The sequence below is a fragment of the Triturus cristatus genome, chromosome 10, assembly GCF_964204655.1.
Source record: "Triturus cristatus chromosome 10, aTriCri1.1, whole genome shotgun sequence".
NCBI lineage: Eukaryota > Metazoa > Chordata > Amphibia > Caudata > Salamandridae > Triturus > Triturus cristatus.
The window spans coordinates 953,900,782-953,922,104 of NC_140593.1; the positions used below are offsets into that span (position 1 = coordinate 953,900,782).

The window sequence follows — 21,323 nt, forward strand, 5'->3', positions numbered from 1 at the left end:
CTCTCGACTCTTTGGGTTGAATGGTTTACGTATCCCCTATCTCGTCTCTAATTTTAGTGTCCTCCCCAGCTCTGTAGAATGTAAATGAATTATGCCACACACAGGGCTCAGTATTACATTTCTGTATTCTCTAGGGTGTAACCAGTAACGGACACATACTGCGTCACATAATATATATTAACACTCCCAATCACTTCACTAGACTACGGAACCCGTAAGGGACCATATGGGTCTCGCACTCTATAATGCACAAGACACTACGCCACGGTCTACTCCAGAATGTAAAAAGTGATAGACACCTATCAATCGCCCTAACTTTCCATGAAAAGTTCAACAGCCAAGCAGCAGCAGGAAGGAGAAGGGGATAGCCACTTAATAACACAAATCCCACGGGGCTCACCCACAAAAGCACAGCTTACCTGTTACATCAGTCCCAACTGATGCAACACCCCCATTATGAAGCCTGGTTACCAAATATCATTAGGGGCAGGAGAGAAGACTGTCTACTTGCAGATTGAGAGGTCAGCCATATTCTGAGCTATCAAGTGAAGGGAGATGTTACCCACTTCCGGCTATATTCTCTGCCTTATTCTATAGATGCCTCTCCCTGTCCTTTTGCCAGCACAGTGCATGAGCCAATCACTAGGTTTCCCTGAAGAATGGCCAAAACCATGTCCTATCATAAGATAAGAGTATTTGCCGGGACAGAAACATGACTTGTCCTGCTTCTAACCCAGCACTGTCACAGGCGATAGATGCTTATTCTTGCCAGACAAAGGTAATCTCGAACATGAGAGAGAGGGGGGGGAGAGAGAGAGAGAGAGACAGGGGGAAAGTGAGACGGTGTGGACGCATGAATCAGTTTGAGAATTAATGGGTGAATACAATAATGAATGACTAAGAGGATAGACTTGATTAAATGGGAAGTATACCAAGAGTGTGAAATTGGGTAGTTAATGGAAGAGTATGACAATATATATGATATTGTAAGAATGAATGTGTGAGGATGGGTGGACAAATGATGAATTGCAGATGGATTGCTCATTGAATGAAAATGAAAGATGGATGCGAATAAAAGGATGGGAGAATCGATGAATGAAATATAACCTGATTATGGATGTATGCATGATTGAGAGTATGGAAGTAGGGGGGTGGATTAAGAGGATGTAAAACATGGTTTTGGATTGGGATTTCTTACCCAGAAGATTTCACAGGATCTTAACTAACAATATTTTCTTGGGGAAAGTGATCCAGTTTAGAGTGTCTACCATTATATAGCATGTAGTACGTGCCATGTTTCATAGGCAGGTGATAACAAATATTCCTTTCCTTAAGAACTGCGTCAGATGTTCCAGTGAGGAGCTCTTAGATCGTCTATTCCAGAAGGGCACAGTGACTGAATTTGAGGTAAACTTCTTTGAAGTTCACAAAGGTATGCCACTAAACACAGGCAGTGACGGTGTTTCCAGCACTAGTAAAGGATTGCAGCTATGTGTATGCACAAATTGCCAACTCAAGCTTTTCATTGGGCCCTTGTGTCATATTGAATCTTTTTACAAATGTCACACTAGAGCCATGCATATAATAATGCGAGTGGTTCAGATTCCAGGATGGGTGACACAAAATAAAAACAATGGGTGTGAAAAGAGTTTCAGACATTAAGGTCTGATTGAGTACTTCTGAATAACACTTTATGGCAAAACAATGTGTTTCCAACTTCAATCACATGGATTTTAGATTGTTGGATACAGAGCGAATTGAATCCATTTTTATTTGAACCTCACTGTTAGATTTATTAATGGCTAGGAATAGTATTGTCAGTGCTCAATAATTGCTATATTGATCTCCAAATGTGGTGGACCTATCCCGTCACCATAGGGGTCATACATGCCACTTCATTTCAGGTGTAACTTTGTGAGAGTAATTGTACACTTTTACAAATATGCATTAACTAATACGTAAAGAAGGTTTCTCTTGCCAAGTATCTGAAATAGTGTTCCAATGATACAAATGTATAAATTAAAAACGCTAATGATTCACTGGTTATTTTCTCTAATTCCAAGGTGAAATTATACATGAAGCAGGTTTTGGAAGGAGTTGGATATCTCCATAAAATGAATATACTTCACTTAGACATAAAGGTAAGTCTAGCGGGACCACATTCTTCCCCTGATTTAGAAGTCTTGCCACTTGATGTATGGCTCTTACTACTCCTCCTGCAATAGAATTAACATTGTCAAAAAGTTCTAGAGCTGGGCCTTGCTTTACATCAATTAGTTCAACTGAAGTAAAATAAGATCTTAACTCCTAGAATGCATTAGATTGTTAAGTACAAGACTAGGACTGGAAACTTGATGTCCCCGATGGCATAGTGAGATCTGGAAGCTCTTCACATCTGATAATCCTAATCCATTGTGTATGATTGTCAATATTGACAACACTTCTGTTGCTCGATTTTGTGCATATCTGACTTTAGATTCTCCCTGCTTTTGACATTACCCTTGTCATATTGAACATTATCATTGACTAACTGTTGTAATTAACCTCTTTTAATTGTTCTCCACATTATGGGAGCTATAAGTATTAAAATTATATACTAAGATATTTATTCTCTTTACCATTCCTCTTGGTAGTTCCCTATCCTCGCCTTTCCTATTTGACCCCCGTGTTTTATGTACAATGGAATGTCCGGGCATCTGCCCTAGAATGCTGGGGACAGAATGTTGGCATAGTTGCACTTGGAGGTGCCAGTTGGTAAATAAAGCTTCTCCCAACTGAATCTGACATTTCATCATGTATTTAACACTAACCTCCCAATTGAAGCTCACCATAATTTATTCCCTGCTAGGCTGCCCTTTTAATTTTTTGGGGTACCAAATTAGAAAGTTCATTTTAAGCCATTTCAAATCTAATATCTTGCAAATTTCTTTTTATTTAAGCCACACATGGTATACAGCATAGGACAGTTTATTTGAATAAATATCTAAAGGTATCAATCAAGCAGGGTTTGTAAAGGAGGCTACTCACCTTTGAGGGTCTCAAGGCGCTGGGGGGGGGGGGGGGGGGGGGGTGGAGAGTTGGGGCCGCTGGACCTTCTGGGTGCAGGGGTTCAGTCGAAGAGCCTGATCTTGAAATCCTTCCTGAACTGGCTCAGCGTCGGGAATTGTCTGAGGTGGAGAGGCAGGGTGTTCCAGGTCTTGGTGGTGAGGTAGGATAAGGATCTTCCCCCAGTTCTAATCTTGTGGATCTGAGGGACTGTATCCACGTTAGGGCATTCACATATAAACATAACTGTCTTTCAAGATCACCACTACCAGTGATATCCTCCCCACTATACTCAATGCCCCTCCTTCTCCCTACTTCAAGCCCACCATTCTTCACCTCCTCACTCCAATGCTCTCTCAGACTTCTCTTCCATTTTACCAATTGAACCAATCTCCATTCTCAAGCCAGCTAATTTGACATACAAATCATCCAACCCTTTCATTCCTCAAACTATTAAACCTTTAGCACTTTTCGCCAATATCCTACTTTGCCTAACCTCATTCAATCAATCCATCTTACCTGGCATCTACCCACTGTGTTTCAAATCCGCTGTAGCACTATGTCTGCTGAAAGAAAACACTACAGACCTCTTCTCTTCCTCTGTCAACTAGTATGCTTTCTCCATTTCTCCTAAATGATATTGGAATTCTTCCTTTTTTTAACCAACTCAGTATAACAAACTTCTCAACCCTTCCCAATCAGGATACTGTGTTCATTCATCACTCTTCTATGTTGCCAACATTTTCCTTAGCTCAGCACAATTACCATTCTTCTATCCTCATTGTTGTGGATCTGTTTTCAACATTGGGTACTGTTGATCATCATGATATTACCATGTCAGTGTGCCAATATGACAGTTGTGAAACTGTTGCTGAAAACACTCTGAATGCTGGGCGGATGCGCTTGTCAGCGACCGAAAGTCTGCATGAGGGGCACATTTGGTGTCCCTGTGCATAGTTCAGTTCAAACCAGTCCTGGGAGCTGTTGGCTCCTGCTCTGGCTCGAAACTGGACAAAGGACATGGGAGTAACCTCCCCAATGTCCAGACCCTCACCCTGGGAGTGTCTCCTGATTCTTTCCAACCATCTCCTTTGGGTGCAAAAGGGTTTACCTGGCAGTAGGACCTTAGATGCGACGTGTACAAGATTCTGAACCAGAAACCACTGAACTTTGACCGTCTGGACACTCTGGACTTCGTCTCCCTCTCATTCTGAAGCATCGTCTGTGCCTGTGCACCCTACAGGATCTGTGCACCCTACAGGATCTGTGGAGGACCTGTGGAGCATCAAGAACAACTGAAGATATCTCCCTTGGACTGAAGGAGTCACTGCCCTCAATTCGCAGGTACCGCAACACTACTGTTTGGTCTGCTGACCGTGAGCTCCTAAGGACTCCGAAGGCTTCAGCAGAACAGGAGGTGGGTTTTTACGTCCCTCAAGGTCCCAGCTGCCCTTTCACCAAGTTTGAGGTCAGAATCCCCATGGGGGCTGCAATACCCAAACCCCTGTGCACCACGTACATTTGCAAGTGCACATGCTTGTTGGCGTTTCCCGAAGAAGTGCCTTGGGCTCCGAGTAGCCCCAACCTCTGGCACCATTTCCTACCAAGAACTCTGACCTCCTCGCACCAAGTACTCCGTGGCCTTCTGTCTGGTGAAATCGCTCGAGATCCTCTCCCGACTCCTGTGCCTCTGGCCTGTGAGTTCACTTGAGGGTCAACTTTGCTTTTCTTGAGCTCCCCTAGTTGCTCCAGGCCTGCCCTGAGGTGTGGTGAGTCTCCTGGACTTTGCTGGTCTGAACCATACCCCTCCTTGACCTTCTGTGTGGGTTGCCATTGCCAAGGCTTGTTGGTGCTTCCGCCGGACACTGACCCCTCAGTACTCGACATCCTTTGTGGGACAGCTTGTTTCCGGCTCCTTGTTGTCCACAACGTCTCCTGGTCCCCGTAGCTGCAGAGTCAAGAACTCCCTCAACGCACCTGAAGCACCCGACATCGGTGGGCATTCGTCTACCAAGCCCTTGGTCACTCCTGAATGACCCAGACTCTGTCCCCTATGCTTTCAGGTACTCTCCAACAAGAATCCACCTCGGGATTCCAACCGACACTTTTCTTCTTTCCAGCAGCGGCTCTTCTTTGAAGTCCTCCATTGGGTTCGACTACGGTTTCCGACGCCACTTCAGACCTATGCACCCGGCTTCCCTGAGATAGGTAACTAGGGTCCCTCCTTATCCACGGGTGGGGTGGCTCTCCAACCTCCTAACTTCCAATGGGTTTCTTCGAAGTCCACTGGGAAGGGTCCTTAAACTCTAAAACTTCAACCGTGACTTTGCCATAGAATTGTACGGAGCATGCGGTTGTGTTCCTACACTGCACCTATCCTCCGTGAGTCCCTACTTACTTGCCTTGAGTGTTTCCTTGGGGTTCCAGTGATTCTACAACCTCTCAACACTGTCTTGACTCGATTCGTGGTTCTTATACCACTATTGTAGTATAGGGTTTGGTCCCCCCTTGTGGCCCAATGTGTATTAGTGCTGTTTAGTATCATTTCTGTTCTTAGGTATTGTGTGCTTTGTGATTATCTCCATGTAGGAGATATTGTGTCATACTAAATAGTGTTATATTAATAAATACATATTTTTATAACTACTGTGTGGTTCTCCTTTCATTTAACCATTACTATAAGGTTGCATTCTGGTAAAACAAGCTGCTTAACATTCCTTCAAGACTAAGCCTGAAGGCTGCTCTCCACAGCTACCACTTCAATAGCTTTCTAAGGTCATCTTTGACCTCTTAATTCACCATAAGGGTTGTTTGGACTGGTGCAAGGTGCCCACTTTAATTAGTGGACAGCATATACCAGGCCAACTCCTCACAGTCAGCCCATCAGGCACAGTCCTTATGTAGCCAGTATTGCCCAGTATTCACCCTAAAAGACACTATATCTTCAAATGAGATATTGTTATGAAACAATCACCCTATCAAATACAGTCACTCCATAAGGAAGTATTATAAAATAATTATCACAATAAAGACCGATATATTTAGAACAAAGAGTATTGAAGAATATTCGCTTTCTCAAGTAGAATTACTCCAATCATGCATTTTTATTTTGAAGGTTTTATGTAGAATTGTCTGGGTGCTGAACTTACGAGGCCCAGAGAGTATTACAAACATATCAGAGGTAAACCAAGAAAAACAATGTTACAATCAAAATACATATAGGGTGCAAACAGTTTACAAAATACAAAAATTGCAGCATAAAGACCAAACTATCAGATAGTAAGGGCTGTTGGAAGGACCCATTTAGAACAAGCAGCAGCCTCCTTGTCACACTTGGAAATGAGTGGGTGATAGCCATTGTTTTTATATTGGAGAATCAGCACTTGACAGAGAGAAAGGTAATAGGTGGGTGGATGAGGAGTGAGTAAACGGGATGAACTTCAAACATTAATGCTATTAAGTATTGGCAGATAAGACTTGGAGGTGAAGACAGGGTAGATGGATGGTAGGTGTAGAGTAAATGTGGCTACTGTAAAGAGGGCTCAGGAAGTGGCAAAGGAGAGAAACTTCGGGTGCCTATGCTGTGAGAGGACAGTACCATCTACTGTTAGAAACATGATTCACCTACATCTGAGCTACTAGTTATATAACTTCCCCAATTGTATGCAGGCACACATTTCAAGCGCAGTTATCCCATTAGTCCATGTACCTCCAATTGGTACTACCCCTTTAGTATTTGGAAGAATCACCCAAACAGGCAGACCTACCCTCAACAAGCCATTCCCTTGATGTCCCCTCTCTCCTATGAGGGAGCCATTTACTAAAGTTTGATGGATTTCCAAAAGCTTAAAACAATCATGGAAATTATTAGCGTACATTTGCATCAAATATGTGCAAGTTAAGAGAATACACGTAGGAAAAAATGCAGGTACACAGAGTACATATGAGCAGTATATGCAAGTGTCTGTAATAAATGAGGAAAACATAGGTGTCAGGTTGTATGTGAAGACATCTAATTGTAATGACATTTCTTACCACAGATTCCTGACCTTGTGAATTTCTCCTGGTGCCAAACTGGGTCAGGAAACTTTTACTTGCAATTCCTTCATGCGTCGGCAGATGGCATTGTGTGGCTCAGGATCAAATTCCTCCCGTTGCAGATGCAATACCATATGTGCTTCAACTCCACATGCTGGCATTAGCTCCTTTCTTTCTACACCTTTCAACTTGGATCTGGAGTTTTCGAGTCCTGTAATTCTAACAGACTTGTTTCCCTCCAAAACACATCAGTGTGTTGTATGTCTCTCCCTTAAACAACAGACTGTGAGCCATGTCGTGACTGTCATCATCAAATGTCAATGACTGACATCCATGACATGTGTCTTTGGTGCCTCGGTTGCAAGCATGACTCCATCTGACTGCTGTGCCAAAATGAATGGTAAGGCCATCCGTCACTACGAAGCAAAACTTGCCATCACTGAACATCATAAGTCGCAGTCAAAGAAATGATCCCAATCAAAGTAGAGGGTTCGGACGCACTCTTGCTTCCAAGGCCACGTCTGTGACTGATCCTAATCGAGATCATAGAGTTCCAGTAAGTTAAAAAAGGGCAAAAAACATAAGTAGTTCAAGCATGGTTCTCCATCGTCCTACCACTCACACCACTTGGAATCGTACCACACCCCGGGCACCTTTAGGTTGCAGACTCCATCCTCTATGTCAGAACCAATTCTACGCTGGTCCCTATGTATCGTGAATTCCCTGGGCCTTTCAGAGATGCCACAACAGGTCTAAGAGCTTAAACAGGCCTTGAGCACCATTTTTGGTGCCTCACCTTCTTCCACTGACAAGCCTTGGTGCCCCAGAATCCGAAGGGGCCTCCAGTCAGGTTTCCGCCAGTGGATCTGTCCACGACTCTGACTGCGCCACTCGACTTTGCTTCAAGTCAGCCCCTTCCTCAAGTCCGGCTCCAGTGAATCTGACCCTGGCACCATGCCCCTCATGTAGGAAAGTGGCTCTGTATATAATGTTCCCAAATAGGTACAGTGTGTACAGAGTCCACAGTCCCCAGAGGTTTGGCAGAGGCTAAAGTAAGATATAACCTTACTCTCTAAAGTGGTAGCTTGGTCGAGCAGTAAGGCAGTATCAGAGGACAGTGTAATGCATTTGTTGTACACACTCAGCAAATGGTCTCACACACTCAAGAACTGAACTCTAGGCCAATGGTTTGTATAAAAAATATATGGTTGTTTTATTTTAGAACCAACAATAAGTATCAAAATATACTTTCTCAGAATGAGATGCTTTAGTTAAATACTTTGCAATAGGCAATAGACTTTTGCAGGTTATAGTTACAGTGTGTTGCAATAGGCAACACAATTTCAAACAAAATAATAGGGGAACAACCTTTACAACGCAACATTTACAACGCACTACCTTTACAACGCATTTTTTACAACGCATAATCCATTACAACGCATGACATTACAACGCATGACACTACAACGCATTTTTAAAAACTACCTTTACAACGCATTCCATTACAACGCATACTACCATTACAACGCATACCATTACAACGCATAATATTACACTACACTATCCAACACTTACCCTACTGATGCACCCCCTGGAGTTAGAATAGTAAATTTTACCCCTATACTATCCAACACTTACCCTACTGATGCACCCCCTGGAGTTAGAATAGTAATTTTTACCCCTATACTATCCAACACTTACCCTACTGATGCACCCCCTGGAGTTAGAATAGTAATTTTTACCCCTATACTATCCAACACTTACCCTACTGATGCACCCCCTGGAGTTAGAATAGTAATTTTTACCCCTATACTATCCAACACTTACCCTACTGATGCACCCCCTGGAGTTAGAATAGTAATTTTTACCCCTATACTATCCAACACTTACCCTACTGATGCACCCCCTGGAGTTAGAATAGTAATTTTTACCCCTATACTATCCAACACTTACCCTACTGTTGCACCCCCTGGAGTTAGAATAGTAATTTTTACCCCTATACTATCCAACACTTACCCTACTGTTGCACCCCCTGGAGTTAGAATAGTAATTTTTACCCCTATACTATCCAACACTTACCCTACTGTTGCTCCCCCTGGAGTTAGAATAGTAATTTTTAGCCCTATACTATCCAACACTTACCCTACTGTTGCACCCCCTGGAGTTAGAATAGTAATGTTTACCCCTATACTATCTAATACTTACCTTAAATGTAATTTAATATAATGCGTTGTAATGGTATGCGTTGTAAAGGTAGTATGCGTTGTAATGGCAATGCGTTGTAAAGGTATTTTTTAAAAATGCGTTGTAGTGTCATGCGTTGTAATGTCATGCGTTGTAATGGATTATGCGTTGTAAAAAATGCGTTGTAAGTGCATGCGTTGTAATAGTGTGCGTTGTAACGTCATACATCCAAAATAATACATTGAGCTCAATGGGAATTTTAAGTTAGATGCAATTGATTACTTTCAGGATTACTTTTCTAACTCCAGGACTGGATCCTAGATTCAGTCCTGGGACAGTTCTCAGAAACAAGTGAGTAAATTCGTTTTAGTTACTGTTGTGATTTTTAAACAATATTTTGCTATTTTAAAAGTTGACACGTAGAAACCTTTTCTAATCAAATTACCAATGTTATCCTATGGAAGGAAATTCACTTCGCAGGTAAGTGGGGTTATGGTTACTTTTTCTAGGTCAGTGTTGGATCCTAGATCCAGCACTAGTATACCACCTGTAAGCAGTTGAGAAACTCTGTTTAAGTTATACAGGCGATTTTTAAGGAATATTTATAAAATCGACAGAAGAAATTTCATGGAAAACAGTCAATGGTTTCCTATGGAAGAAAATTCAAGTTACGGGTAAAGTATGTTCTTGTTACTTTTGTAATCCAGTGCTGGGCTTCTAGGCTCAGTACTGGGACATCTATCTAAAACAGGTAAGTAATTACGTTTTCACAGTTGGTACGATTTTTAAAGAATTTCACAGAAAACCAGTCAATGGTTTCCTATGGGAGAAAATTGAGTTAGTAGTAAGTACGGTCGTAAGTACTTTTCAGGGTCAGTGCTGGGCACCAGGATCCAGCACTGGGATCTCTCCTAATAGCAGGTGAGTATTTCCGTTTTCGTTACTCGGTTGATTTTGGGTAAATATTTTAAAGTTTAGAAACTCCACACTTAGAAGAAATTTCAAGAGAAACCAGTCAATGTTACACTATGGAACAAAAGTGAGTTATGGGCTTTTGGGTAAACACTCAACTGGTAGAGTTGAGGTTCTGAGCATAGACTCAGGGGTGTCCCAGGTTCAGCTAAGTACAGTTGTTACACCCTCAGCGGCACTGGGGCGGCCGGGTGCAGAGTGAGTTAGGCCCAATGTTATCTTATAAGAGTCAGGGGGCCCTTGGTTGGTGGCTGCTGACTAGCAGGCCACGCGGCTGTGGGAGATGGGCTCCTGCTCACTTGCTCAGGGCAAATGGGGAAGTAGGTTGGAGTAGAAGTTGCACTGCCAGGGCTACACGGGCGGCTAGGTGCAGGGTGCTTTTGAGCCTTCAGGCGCTCAATGGATTGCTATGGAAAAGCTCAAGGATGAACAAAGGCTGCAAGCTCGGGGACGAAGATTCTTCAGGTGCCACCACCACTTCGAGAGGTAAGTTGGGCCTCTTCAGGGGGCATCTCTAAGATGCCCTCTGTAGTGCTTTGTACATTAAATCCCACACTGGCATCAGTGTGGGTTTAATGTGCTGAGAAGTTTGATACCAAACTCAGCCTTCAGTGTTGCCATTATGGTGCTGTGGAGTTCGTGTTTGACGAGCTCCCAGCACCATATAATCTTAAATAGCAGCACTGGGTACTGTAGGGGCACAGGGCTCATGCTCCTGTGCCCACACCACTGGCATAGGGCACCCAGCTAGAGGGGTGGCTGATGTATGCCAGGGCAGTGTAGGTTGTGGGCATGGCACACAGGGATGTGTGCCATGTCGACTCTTTGTTTTGTCTTGTACCCAGACACTCAACCTGCAAGGGCAGTGTGTTTGTGTTAGGGTACAGGGCCTCTAAGGGTGGCACAATAAGTGCTGCAGCCATCAGAGGCCTTGCCTGGTCACAAGGTCCTGGGTACCTAGGGTACCATTTACCAGGGGTTGACATGTGGCCAGGGTTTGCCAATTTGGGTTTTAGGTTTTAGGGAAGGAACATAGGCCCTGGGCACCTGATTGGCAGGGGTCAGGGCACACTCAAAGTACATTCAGCAATTCAGCAAAAAGTGGAGGCATACCATGCAAGAAAGATGGCACTTTCTCACACCTCACCATCCAGGGCACCGTGCCAGCACTGATCTTGGCATCATCGCTGACTTCACCAGTTCAGGCATTGACATCAGTACTGATGTCACCAACATTGGAAACAGAGCCAATCATTTTTATCAGACTCAGGAGAGACCGTCCTCTACCACCCAGCCCTCAACAATATGCCCAATCAGAACCTGACACATATTTTCCACACTGTGATGATGGAGACAATGATGACTGTTAGAACTGGGGTTCTCTAGTTGGCAGAGGTAGGTACCTTTGACCAAATAGGGACCCTTGCTTCTAAGTCAGGGAAAGAGGATTACACTACTGGATAACCCCTGCTTACCCCCTTGGTAGCTTGGCACGAGCAGACAGGCTTATCTCAGAGGCAGTGTGTTAAGCATTTGTGAACACATACAGTAATACAGTGAAAACACTTCAAATGGACACCACACAGGCTTTATAAAAATAAGTATTCTTTATATAAATGGACACCACACAGGCTTTATAAAAATAAGTATTCTTTATATAGACTTAACACAAGACCAAAAATGACGAAAATCCACAATACTGTACTCAAAATAGATTTAAAGATGGTAGAAGTCACTTAGTTCAAGTTGATGATAAATGCAAAAACGCTCTCACAAAAGTACCTGGATGCGTAACGCAAAACAAACAAAAGGTTCACAGGGATGGAGATGCGTTGGTTCTTTACTTCGGGGGAGACGATGCGTCGCGCCTCAATGTTTGCGCAGAGTAGGAGATGCGTCTTGGTCCTTACCGAAGGGAAGGTGATGCGTTGATTCTCGTACTGCGTTCTGGTTACAGTACGACAAGATGGCACCTCACTACGATGCGACAATCCGGTGCAATGCGATAAGATGGCGCCCTTGATGCGACGATGTGAAGACGATGCGTGCACGCCCCGCGGCCATGCGGCGAACTATGTATCTTTGGAGCCGCGAAAGGCCCCGCGACACGCTTTTCGGGTGATGCGACGGCAACCTCTGCGGCGGCGACACGCTTCTCCGATGATGCGTCTGGTAACAGCTTTGACAAAGGCACGCTTCTCTGGTGATGCGGCGGCGACACGCTTCTCCGGCGATGCGATGGCAACAGCTGCGACTGCGACACGCTTCTTCTTTGAGTCGCGCTTCCAGCGACACACAAACTTCTGCAGACAGAATTCCCAGCAAGGAAATTCAGAGGGGAGCTGGTGGTGAAGTCTTTTGTCCCTGAGATTTCAGCAGGAGGCAAGCACAAGTTCAAGCCCTTGGAGTAATACTCTGCAAGATGATGAAAGTTCTTTGAAAGTTCCTTCTCCTCTCCTTGGCACTGAAGACACTACTGTAGGCCAACCCAGCAACACAGCACACTGGCAGGGAGGCAGTCCAACTCCTACAGCTTCCTTGGTTCTTCTCCTTGGCAGAGGTTCGTCTTGTTGTTCCAGAAGTGATCTAAAGTCTTGGGGTCCGGGTCCCCATATTTATACTACTAAATCCTTTGTCCTCTGAAGGCAGAGGGGCCTGTACCTAGTCCAAACCAGTTCTGAGCCGTCCTGGAGCACTTTGTTTACAGGTCTCCTTCTTTTCTTTGACAGTGTGGGCCAGGGACATCAGACGCACCACAGGAGGCGGAGCCAGCATTGTAGAAGGCAGACACAGCCCTATTCAGACCTAGGTGCTGACTCCTCCCACCGCTCTAAATTCAGATGGGTCTATTCAGCCCTGTGCTGACTCACCCTGTCTCCTGGAATCTCCCAGCCCCTGTCACTCACAAAACCAGACACACAATATACAAGCTAGCAGACGCAGGCTGGATGGTTTGGTAAGAAAATACCTACTTTCTAAAAGTGGTATTTTCAAACACTGAATGTTAAAACCAACTTTACTAAACGATGTATTTTATCATTCTGAGTTCAGGCATTCTAAACTCGAATTTCTACCATGTTCCCTGGATCAGTTAGGATTATAAGGTGTTATAATCAAACTGCCCATTCTGGCCTATGGGGATTGGTAGCCTTGCAATAGTGAAAAACGTAAATGTCTGTAATTCACTATCAGGACAGGCCACACACATCGGGGCATGTCCTAACTTATACTTACAATGCACCCTGCCCTTGGGCCTACCTTAGGGGTGTCTGATGTGAAGAAAAGGGAAGGTTTAGGGACTGGTAAGTGGGTGCACTCACCAAGTCGACATGGCAGTACTAGACTGCACACAGGCTCTGCAATGGCCGGCAAGGGCAGTGTGTTTGTGTTAGGGTACAGGGCCTCTAAGGGTGGCACAATAAGTGCTGCAGCCATCAGAGGCCTTGCCTGGTCACAAGGTCCTGGGTACCTAGGGTACCATTTACCAGGGGTTGACATGTGGCCAGGGTTTGCCAATTTGGGTTTTAGGTTTTAGGGAAGGAACATAGGCCCTGGGCACCTGATTGGCAGGGGTCAGGGCACACTCAAAGTACATTCAGCAATTCAGCAAAAAGTGGAGGCATACCATGCAAGAAAGATGGCACTTTCTCACACCTCACCATCCAGGGCACCGTGCCAGCACTGATCTTGGCATCATCGCTGACTTCACCAGTTCAGGCATTGACATCAGTACTGATGTCACCAACATTGGAAACAGAGCCAATCATTTTTATCAGACTCAGGAGAGACCGTCCTCTACCACCCAGCCCTCAACAATATGCCCAATCAGAACCTGACACATATTTTCCACACTGTGATGATGGAGACAATGATGACTGTTAGAACTGGGGTTCTCTAGTTGGCAGAGGTAGGTACCTTTGACCAAATAGGGACCCTTGCTTCTAAGTCAGGGAAAGAGGATTACACTACTGGATAACCCCTGCTTACCCCCTTGGTAGCTTGGCACGAGCAGACAGGCTTATCTCAGAGGCAGTGTGTTAAGCATTTGTGAACACATACAGTAATACAGTGAAAACACTTCAAATGGACACCACACAGGCTTTATAAAAATAAGTATTCTTTATATAAATGGACACCACACAGGCTTTATAAAAATAAGTATTCTTTATATAGACTTAACACAAGACCAAAAATGACGAAAATCCACAATACTGTACTCAAAATAGATTTAAAGATGGTAGAAGTCACTTAGTTCAAGTTGATGATAAATGCAAAAACGCTCTCACAAAAGTACCTGGATGCGTAACGCAAAACAAACAAAAGGTTCACAGGGATGGAGATGCGTTGGTTCTTTACTTCGGGGGAGACGATGCGTCGCGCCTCAATGTTTGCGCAGAGTAGGAGATGCGTCTTGGTCCTTACCGAAGGGAAGGTGATGCGTTGATTCTCGTACTGCGTTCTGGTTACAGTACGACAAGATGGCACCTCACTACGATGCGACAATCCGGTGCAATGCGATAAGATGGCGCCCTTGATGCGACGATGTGAAGACGATGCGTGCACGCCCCGCGGCCATGCGGCGAACTATGTATCTTTGGAGCCGCGAAAGGCCCCGCGACACGCTTTTCGGGTGATGCGACGGCAACCTCTGCGGCGGCGACACGCTTCTCCGATGATGCGTCTGGTAACAGCTTTGACAAAGGCACGCTTCTCTGGTGATGCGGCGGCGACACGCTTCTCCGGCGATGCGATGGCAACAGCTGCGACTGCGACACGCTTCTTCTTTGAGTCGCGCTTCCAGCGACACACAAACTTCTGCAGACAGAATTCCCAGCAAGGAAATTCAGAGGGGAGCTGGTGGTGAAGTCTTTTGTCCCTGAGATTTCAGCAGGAGGCAAGCACAAGTTCAAGCCCTTGGAGTAATACTCTGCAAGATGATGAAAGTTCTTTGAAAGTTCCTTCTCCTCTCCTTGGCACTGAAGACACTACTGTAGGCCAACCCAGCAACACAGCACACTGGCAGGGAGGCAGTCCAACTCCTACAGCTTCCTTGGTTCTTCTCCTTGGCAGAGGTTCGTCTTGTTGTTCCAGAAGTGATCTAAAGTCTTGGGGTCCGGGTCCCCATATTTATACTACTAAATCCTTTGTCCTCTGAAGGCAGAGGGGCCTGTACCTAGTCCAAACCAGTTCTGAGCCGTCCTGGAGCACTTTGTTTACAGGTCTCCTTCTTTTCTTTGACAGTGTGGGCCAGGGACATCAGACGCACCACAGGAGGCGGAGCCAGCATTGTAGAAGGCAGACACAGCCCTATTCAGACCTAGGTGCTGACTCCTCCCACCGCTCTAAATTCAGATGGGTCTATTCAGCCCTGTGCTGACTCACCCTGTCTCCTGGAATCTCCCAGCCCCTGTCACTCACAAAACCAGACACACAATATACAAGCTAGCAGACGCAGGCTGGATGGTTTGGTAAGAAAATACCTACTTTCTAAAAGTGGTATTTTCAAACACTGAATGTTAAAACCAACTTTACTAAACGATGTATTTTATCATTCTGAGTTCAGGCATTCTAAACTCGAATTTCTACCATGTTCCCTGGATCAGTTAGGATTATAAGGTGTTATAATCAAACTGCCCATTCTGGCCTATGGGGATTGGTAGCCTTGCAATAGTGAAAAACGTAAATGTCTGTAATTCACTATCAGGACAGGCCACACACATCGGGGCATGTCCTAACTTATACTTACAATGCACCCTGCCCTTGGGCCTACCTTAGGGGTGTCTGATGTGAAGAAAAGGGAAGGTTTAGGGACTGGTAAGTGGGTGCACTCACCAAGTCGACATGGCAGTACTAGACTGCACACAGGCTCTGCAATGGCCGGCAAGGGCAGTGTGTTTGTGTTAGGGTACAGGGCCTCTAAGGGTGGCACAATAAGTGCTGCAGCCATCAGAGGCCTTGCCTGGTCACAAGGTCCTGGGTACCTAGGGTACCATTTACCAGGGGTTGACATGTGGCCAGGGTTTGCCAATTTGGGTTTTAGGTTTTAGGGAAGGAACATAGGCCCTGGGCACCTGATTGGCAGGGGTCAGGGCACACTCAAAGTACATTCAGCAATTCAGCAAAAAGTGGAGGCATACCATGCAAGAAAGATGGCACTTTCTCACACCTCACCATCCAGGGCACCGTGCCAGCACTGATCTTGGCATCATCGCTGACTTCACCAGTTCAGGCATTGACATCAGTACTGATGTCACCAACATTGGAAACAGAGCCAATCATTTTTATCAGACTCAGGAGAGACCGTCCTCTACCACCCAGCCCTCAACAATATGCCCAATCAGAACCTGACACATATTTTCCACACTGTGATGATGGAGACAATGATGACTGTTAGAACTGGGGTTCTCTAGTTGGCAGAGGTAGGTACCTTTGACCAAATAGGGACCCTTGCTTCTAAGTCAGGGAAAGAGGATTACACTACTGGATAACCCCTGCTTACCCCCTTGGTAGCTTGGCACGAGCAGACAGGCTTATCTCAGAGGCAGTGTGTTAAGCATTTGTGAACACATACAGTAATACAGTGAAAACACTTCAAATGGACACCACACAGGCTTTATAAAAATAAGTATTCTTTATATAAATGGACACCACACAGGCTTTATAAAAATAAGTATTCTTTATATAGACTTAACACAAGACCAAAAATGACGAAAATCCACAATACTGTACTCAAAATAGATTTAAAGATGGTAGAAGTCACTTAGTTCAAGTTGATGATAAATGCAAAAACGCTCTCACAAAAGTACCTGGATGCGTAACGCAAAACAAACAAAAGGTTCACAGGGATGGAGATGCGTTGGTTCTTTACTTCGGGGGAGACGATGCGTCGCGCCTCAATGTTTGCGCAGAGTAGGAGATGCGTCTTGGTCCTTACCGAAGGGAAGGTGATGCGTTGATTCTCGTACTGCGTTCTGGTTACAGTACGACAAGATGGCACCTCACTACGATGCGACAATCCGGTGCAATGCGATAAGATGGCGCCCTTGATGCGACGATGTGAAGACGATGCGTGCACGCCCCGCGGCCATGCGGCGAACTATGTATCTTTGGAGCCGCGAAAGGCCCCGCGACACGCTTTTCGGGTGATGCGACGGCAACCTCTGCGGCGGCGACACGCTTCTCCGATGATGCGTCTGGTAACAGCTTTGACAAAGGCACGCTTCTCTGGTGATGCGGCGGCGACACGCTTCTCCGGCGATGCGATGGCAACAGCTGCGACTGCGACACGCTTCTTCTTTGAGTCGCGCTTCCAGCGACACACAAACTTCTGCAGACAGAATTCCCAGCAAGGAAATTCAGAGGGGAGCTGGTGGTGAAGTCTTTTGTCCCTGAGATTTCAGCAGGAGGCAAGCACAAGTTCAAGCCCTTGGAGTAATACTCTGCAAGATGATGAAAGTTCTTTGAAAGTTCCTTCTCCTCTCCTTGGCACTGAAGACACTACTGTAGGCCAACACAGCACACTGGCAGGGAGGCAGTCCAACTCCTACAGCTTCCTTGGTTCTTCTCCTTGGCAGAGGTTCGTCTTGTTGTTCCAGAAGTGATCTAAAGTCTTGGGGTCCGGGTCCCCATATTTATACTACTAAATCCTTTGTCCTCTGAAGGCAGAGGGGCCTGTACCTAGTCCAAACCAGTTCTGAGCCGTCCTGGAGCACTTTGTTTACAGGTCTCCTTCTTTTCTTTGACAGTGTGGGCCAGGGACATCAGACGCACCACAGGAGGCGGAGCCAGCATTGTAGAAGGCAGACACAGCCCTATTCAGACCTAGGTGCTGACTCCTCCCACCGCTCTAAATTCAGATGGGTCTATTCAGCCCTGTGCTGACTCACCCTGTCTCCTGGAATCTCCCAGCCCCTGTCACTCACAAAACCAGACACACAATATACAAGCTAGCAGACGCAGGCTGGATGGTTTGGTAAGAAAATACCTACTTTCTAAAAGTGGTATTTTCAAACACTGAATGTTAAAACCAACTTTACTAAACGATGTATTTTATCATTCTGAGTTCAGGCATTCTAAACTCGAATTTCTACCATGTTCCCTGGATCAGTTAGGATTATAAGGTGTTATAATCAAACTGCCCATTCTGGCCTATGGGGATTGGTAGCCTTGCAATAGTGAAAAACGTAAATGTCTGTAATTCACTATCAGGACAGGCCACACACATCGGGGCATGTCCTAACTTATACTTACAATGCACCCTGCCCTTGGGCCTACCTTAGGGGTGTCTGATGTGAAGAAAAGGGAAGGTTTAGGGACTGGTAAGTGGGTGCACTCACCAAGTCGACATGGCAGTACTAGACTGCACACAGGCTCTGCAATGGCCGGCCTGAGACACACTTTACAGGCTGCTTCTGTGGGTGGCACTACCAGTGCTGCGAGCCTACCAGCAGCATTTGATTTACATGCCTTGGGCACACATGGTGCACTATACTAGGGTCTGACAGTAAAACAAATAAGCCAATCATGGAGTCACTAATCCATAAAATCAGTTTACAATAGGGAGAGCATATGCACGTTAGCACTGATAAGCAGTGGTAAAGTGCCCAGAGTCATAATACCACAAAAACAGGTCAGAGAAAATACAGAAGGAAGGCAAAAAGTTCAGGGATGACCCTGCAAAAAAAAAACAAGTCCAACAATGACCAAGACTAACACATGAACCCAATACATTCGATGATCTTCAGGATGCCAGAGGCTAGATATATCCCTGGATATTGAACTCTCACCCCAGACCCCGGCTATGGCAACAGAAGATTTATCTCCTTCGCTGCAAGGATCAGGAGGGTGGCAGGGGTTTTAGACCTCAGTTTACCTACCACAGAGGTGAAAACGCACTTACCAAGGTCCTCAACCCTGCACAAAGCAGCCAAGAACCTCTCTTATCATTTAATGAGGCCCTGACGGATGTCCTGGAGGCAAAACCAGTATCTTGCCCTCCAGTGATTAGGCAAGTGGCGAGGTGGCGCAAACCCCTTCCTCAAAATCCAGATTTCCTCATCCAGCACCCCACTCCAGAGAGCTTAGTGGTATAGACATCCACCAGTCACCTAAACTCCAGTGCATTCCCCACGTCTCCCCTCAACATGGAATCTAAGTGGATAGAGACATTCGCCAAGCGAATGTACTCCTCCGCCAGCCTTAACCTCAGGTCTATAAATACCTTGTGTCTCATGGGCAGGTACTCAAATGCTTTGTGGGACAGAATAGCAGAAATCTTGCCAGCGGTCTGAAACAAAATCTAACCAATGTTACAGTGTTTGATTTTGGATAGTCAGGATGCTGCAAAGATTTAAAAAGAGTAAAGCTCTTTAAATGCCACAGCAAACAAACTCATCCAACGCTGCCTTATGGATCTTGAATGGTAGATACACTTGAAGGTGGCACAGAGAATCTTCCGACATCGGGGAGAACTGTGGCTCGATCTGCTCACTACCACAAATGTTCAGTGTCAAAATATTTGCATTTTGGAGGGGCCCAGGCACCTCCCCCTTCATAGGTGCCTTCTGTCTGAATTGGGGCTTGGTACTCCTGTATGCCTGTATGAAATCAGGAAAGACCTTATCCAAGTCATCCTAGTAGCTCCAAACTGGGAGAGGAGAGTGTGGTTCCTGGAACTCCTGAACATGAGCACCTCTCCTGCAATCCAGCTGCCTCTTCGTGAGGATCTTCTATCGCAACAGCACGCAATGGTCCGGCACCCAAGCATGCACAATCTGCTTCTCCTCACTTGGAGACTGAACGGCGACAGTTACTCATCTTTGATTTGCCTCCCAACGTGGTGAAAGTCATCTTGGCAGCCAGGCATCCATATACCAAAGCTGTTTATGCAGGACGCTGGGAGAGGTTTGTTGTCTGGAGTTCCTCTCACAACATTCAAACCTTGAATGCACAGTTCTCTAATGTTCTGTCTTTCATTTGCCTAGCCATGCCATGCTGAGCCTTTATACCCTGTTCATGGGTAGATAGTATCCGTTCTCCTTGAAGTGGCTTTATGTTCTTTCTTTTCTGAAATGGCTTTCTGTATTGTAGGTATTACCACTGGTTTTCACCCAGTCATGATGTTGCGAATATGTTGGCAGCTTTCTACTTCTTACATGTTTCGGTTTCCTGCTCTTGAGGGAGGTGATGTATGAAGCAAATGTCTGTTTGTCATTCCCCGGTATTACATGTGGCATTGCTTGCCATATAACACTCCAATTGCTGTGTAGGGTTGTTTATGTTGAGTCCTTCATTGCAGGAGGGCTACTCATGACCAGCTTGTTATGATTTAATGGCCTTTGAATGAAGTGGATACATTTAGATGTCTTTGTTGGAAATGTTGGGGTCACCAGGTCAGTTGCCAGCCGAGACCCGTTCTTTCCTATCTTCCTTCATTCTCTTCCATATCACGTCATTGTTATCAGCTTAGGCTTGCGAGGCTGATTGCTTTCATGGGTCAATACAAAACAGTTTTTCTTGTGTCTGTCCGCAGCCTCTGCCCTTGGGTATTTCTTTGGCATTGATTCATGAGATAAGGAATCTGCAGGTAGCATCCATAAGAAGAATACGTTTGATAGGCTCCAAGTTAGTGTTTGTACTGCATTTCTGTCTTCTTCGTCAGCCTTGACTTCACCTCTAAGGGCGTGGTAAAAATAACAGTAACTGCCACAAGAATACCAAAGTGGCCCAATATATGACTCCTGATGTCACTCACTGGAAGGCACTGGAGTCAAGTTGGAGCTGTAGCACCACCTATGGTTTCAGGAGAGACATTTTAACTTTTTGGGCTCCAGTTTGGTGCCTGGTTGGGATTCAAGAAACGAGAAATCTGCAGATTTATATTTATTTTTGCAATTTTATATAGCACAGACATGGCCCGAAGGCATCAGAGTGCTTTACAACTAGCAGGCGAAAAGGCTAACAGCGGATTACATTAATAGTAATCAAACTCAGATGGTTACTTCGGTGGGTGTGGGTAGGAGCAGCCACAAGAACAGTTACAGCAATTGTGCAGAGGAAGTAAACAGTTAAAGCATAGATAAAAA

At 45.3% G+C, this 21,323-nt stretch overlaps 1 protein-coding gene across 25 annotated transcripts in view; it reads left to right on the forward strand.

The window, feature by feature from the left end:
• The window catches only part of OBSCN (obscurin, cytoskeletal calmodulin and titin-interacting RhoGEF), a 1,809,553-nt gene that overhangs the window by 1,336,116 nt on the left and 452,114 nt on the right, over positions 1-21,323 (forward strand). For all 25 annotated transcript variants that reach the window (XM_085628811.1, XM_085628818.1, XM_085628815.1 and 22 more), the window contains 2 exons: positions 1,347-1,407; positions 2,064-2,141. In XM_085628811.1, coding sequence (XP_085484937.1) covers positions 1,347-1,407; positions 2,064-2,141 — 139 coding nt within the window. The remainder of the gene's footprint in view (positions 1-1,346; positions 1,408-2,063; positions 2,142-21,323) is intronic.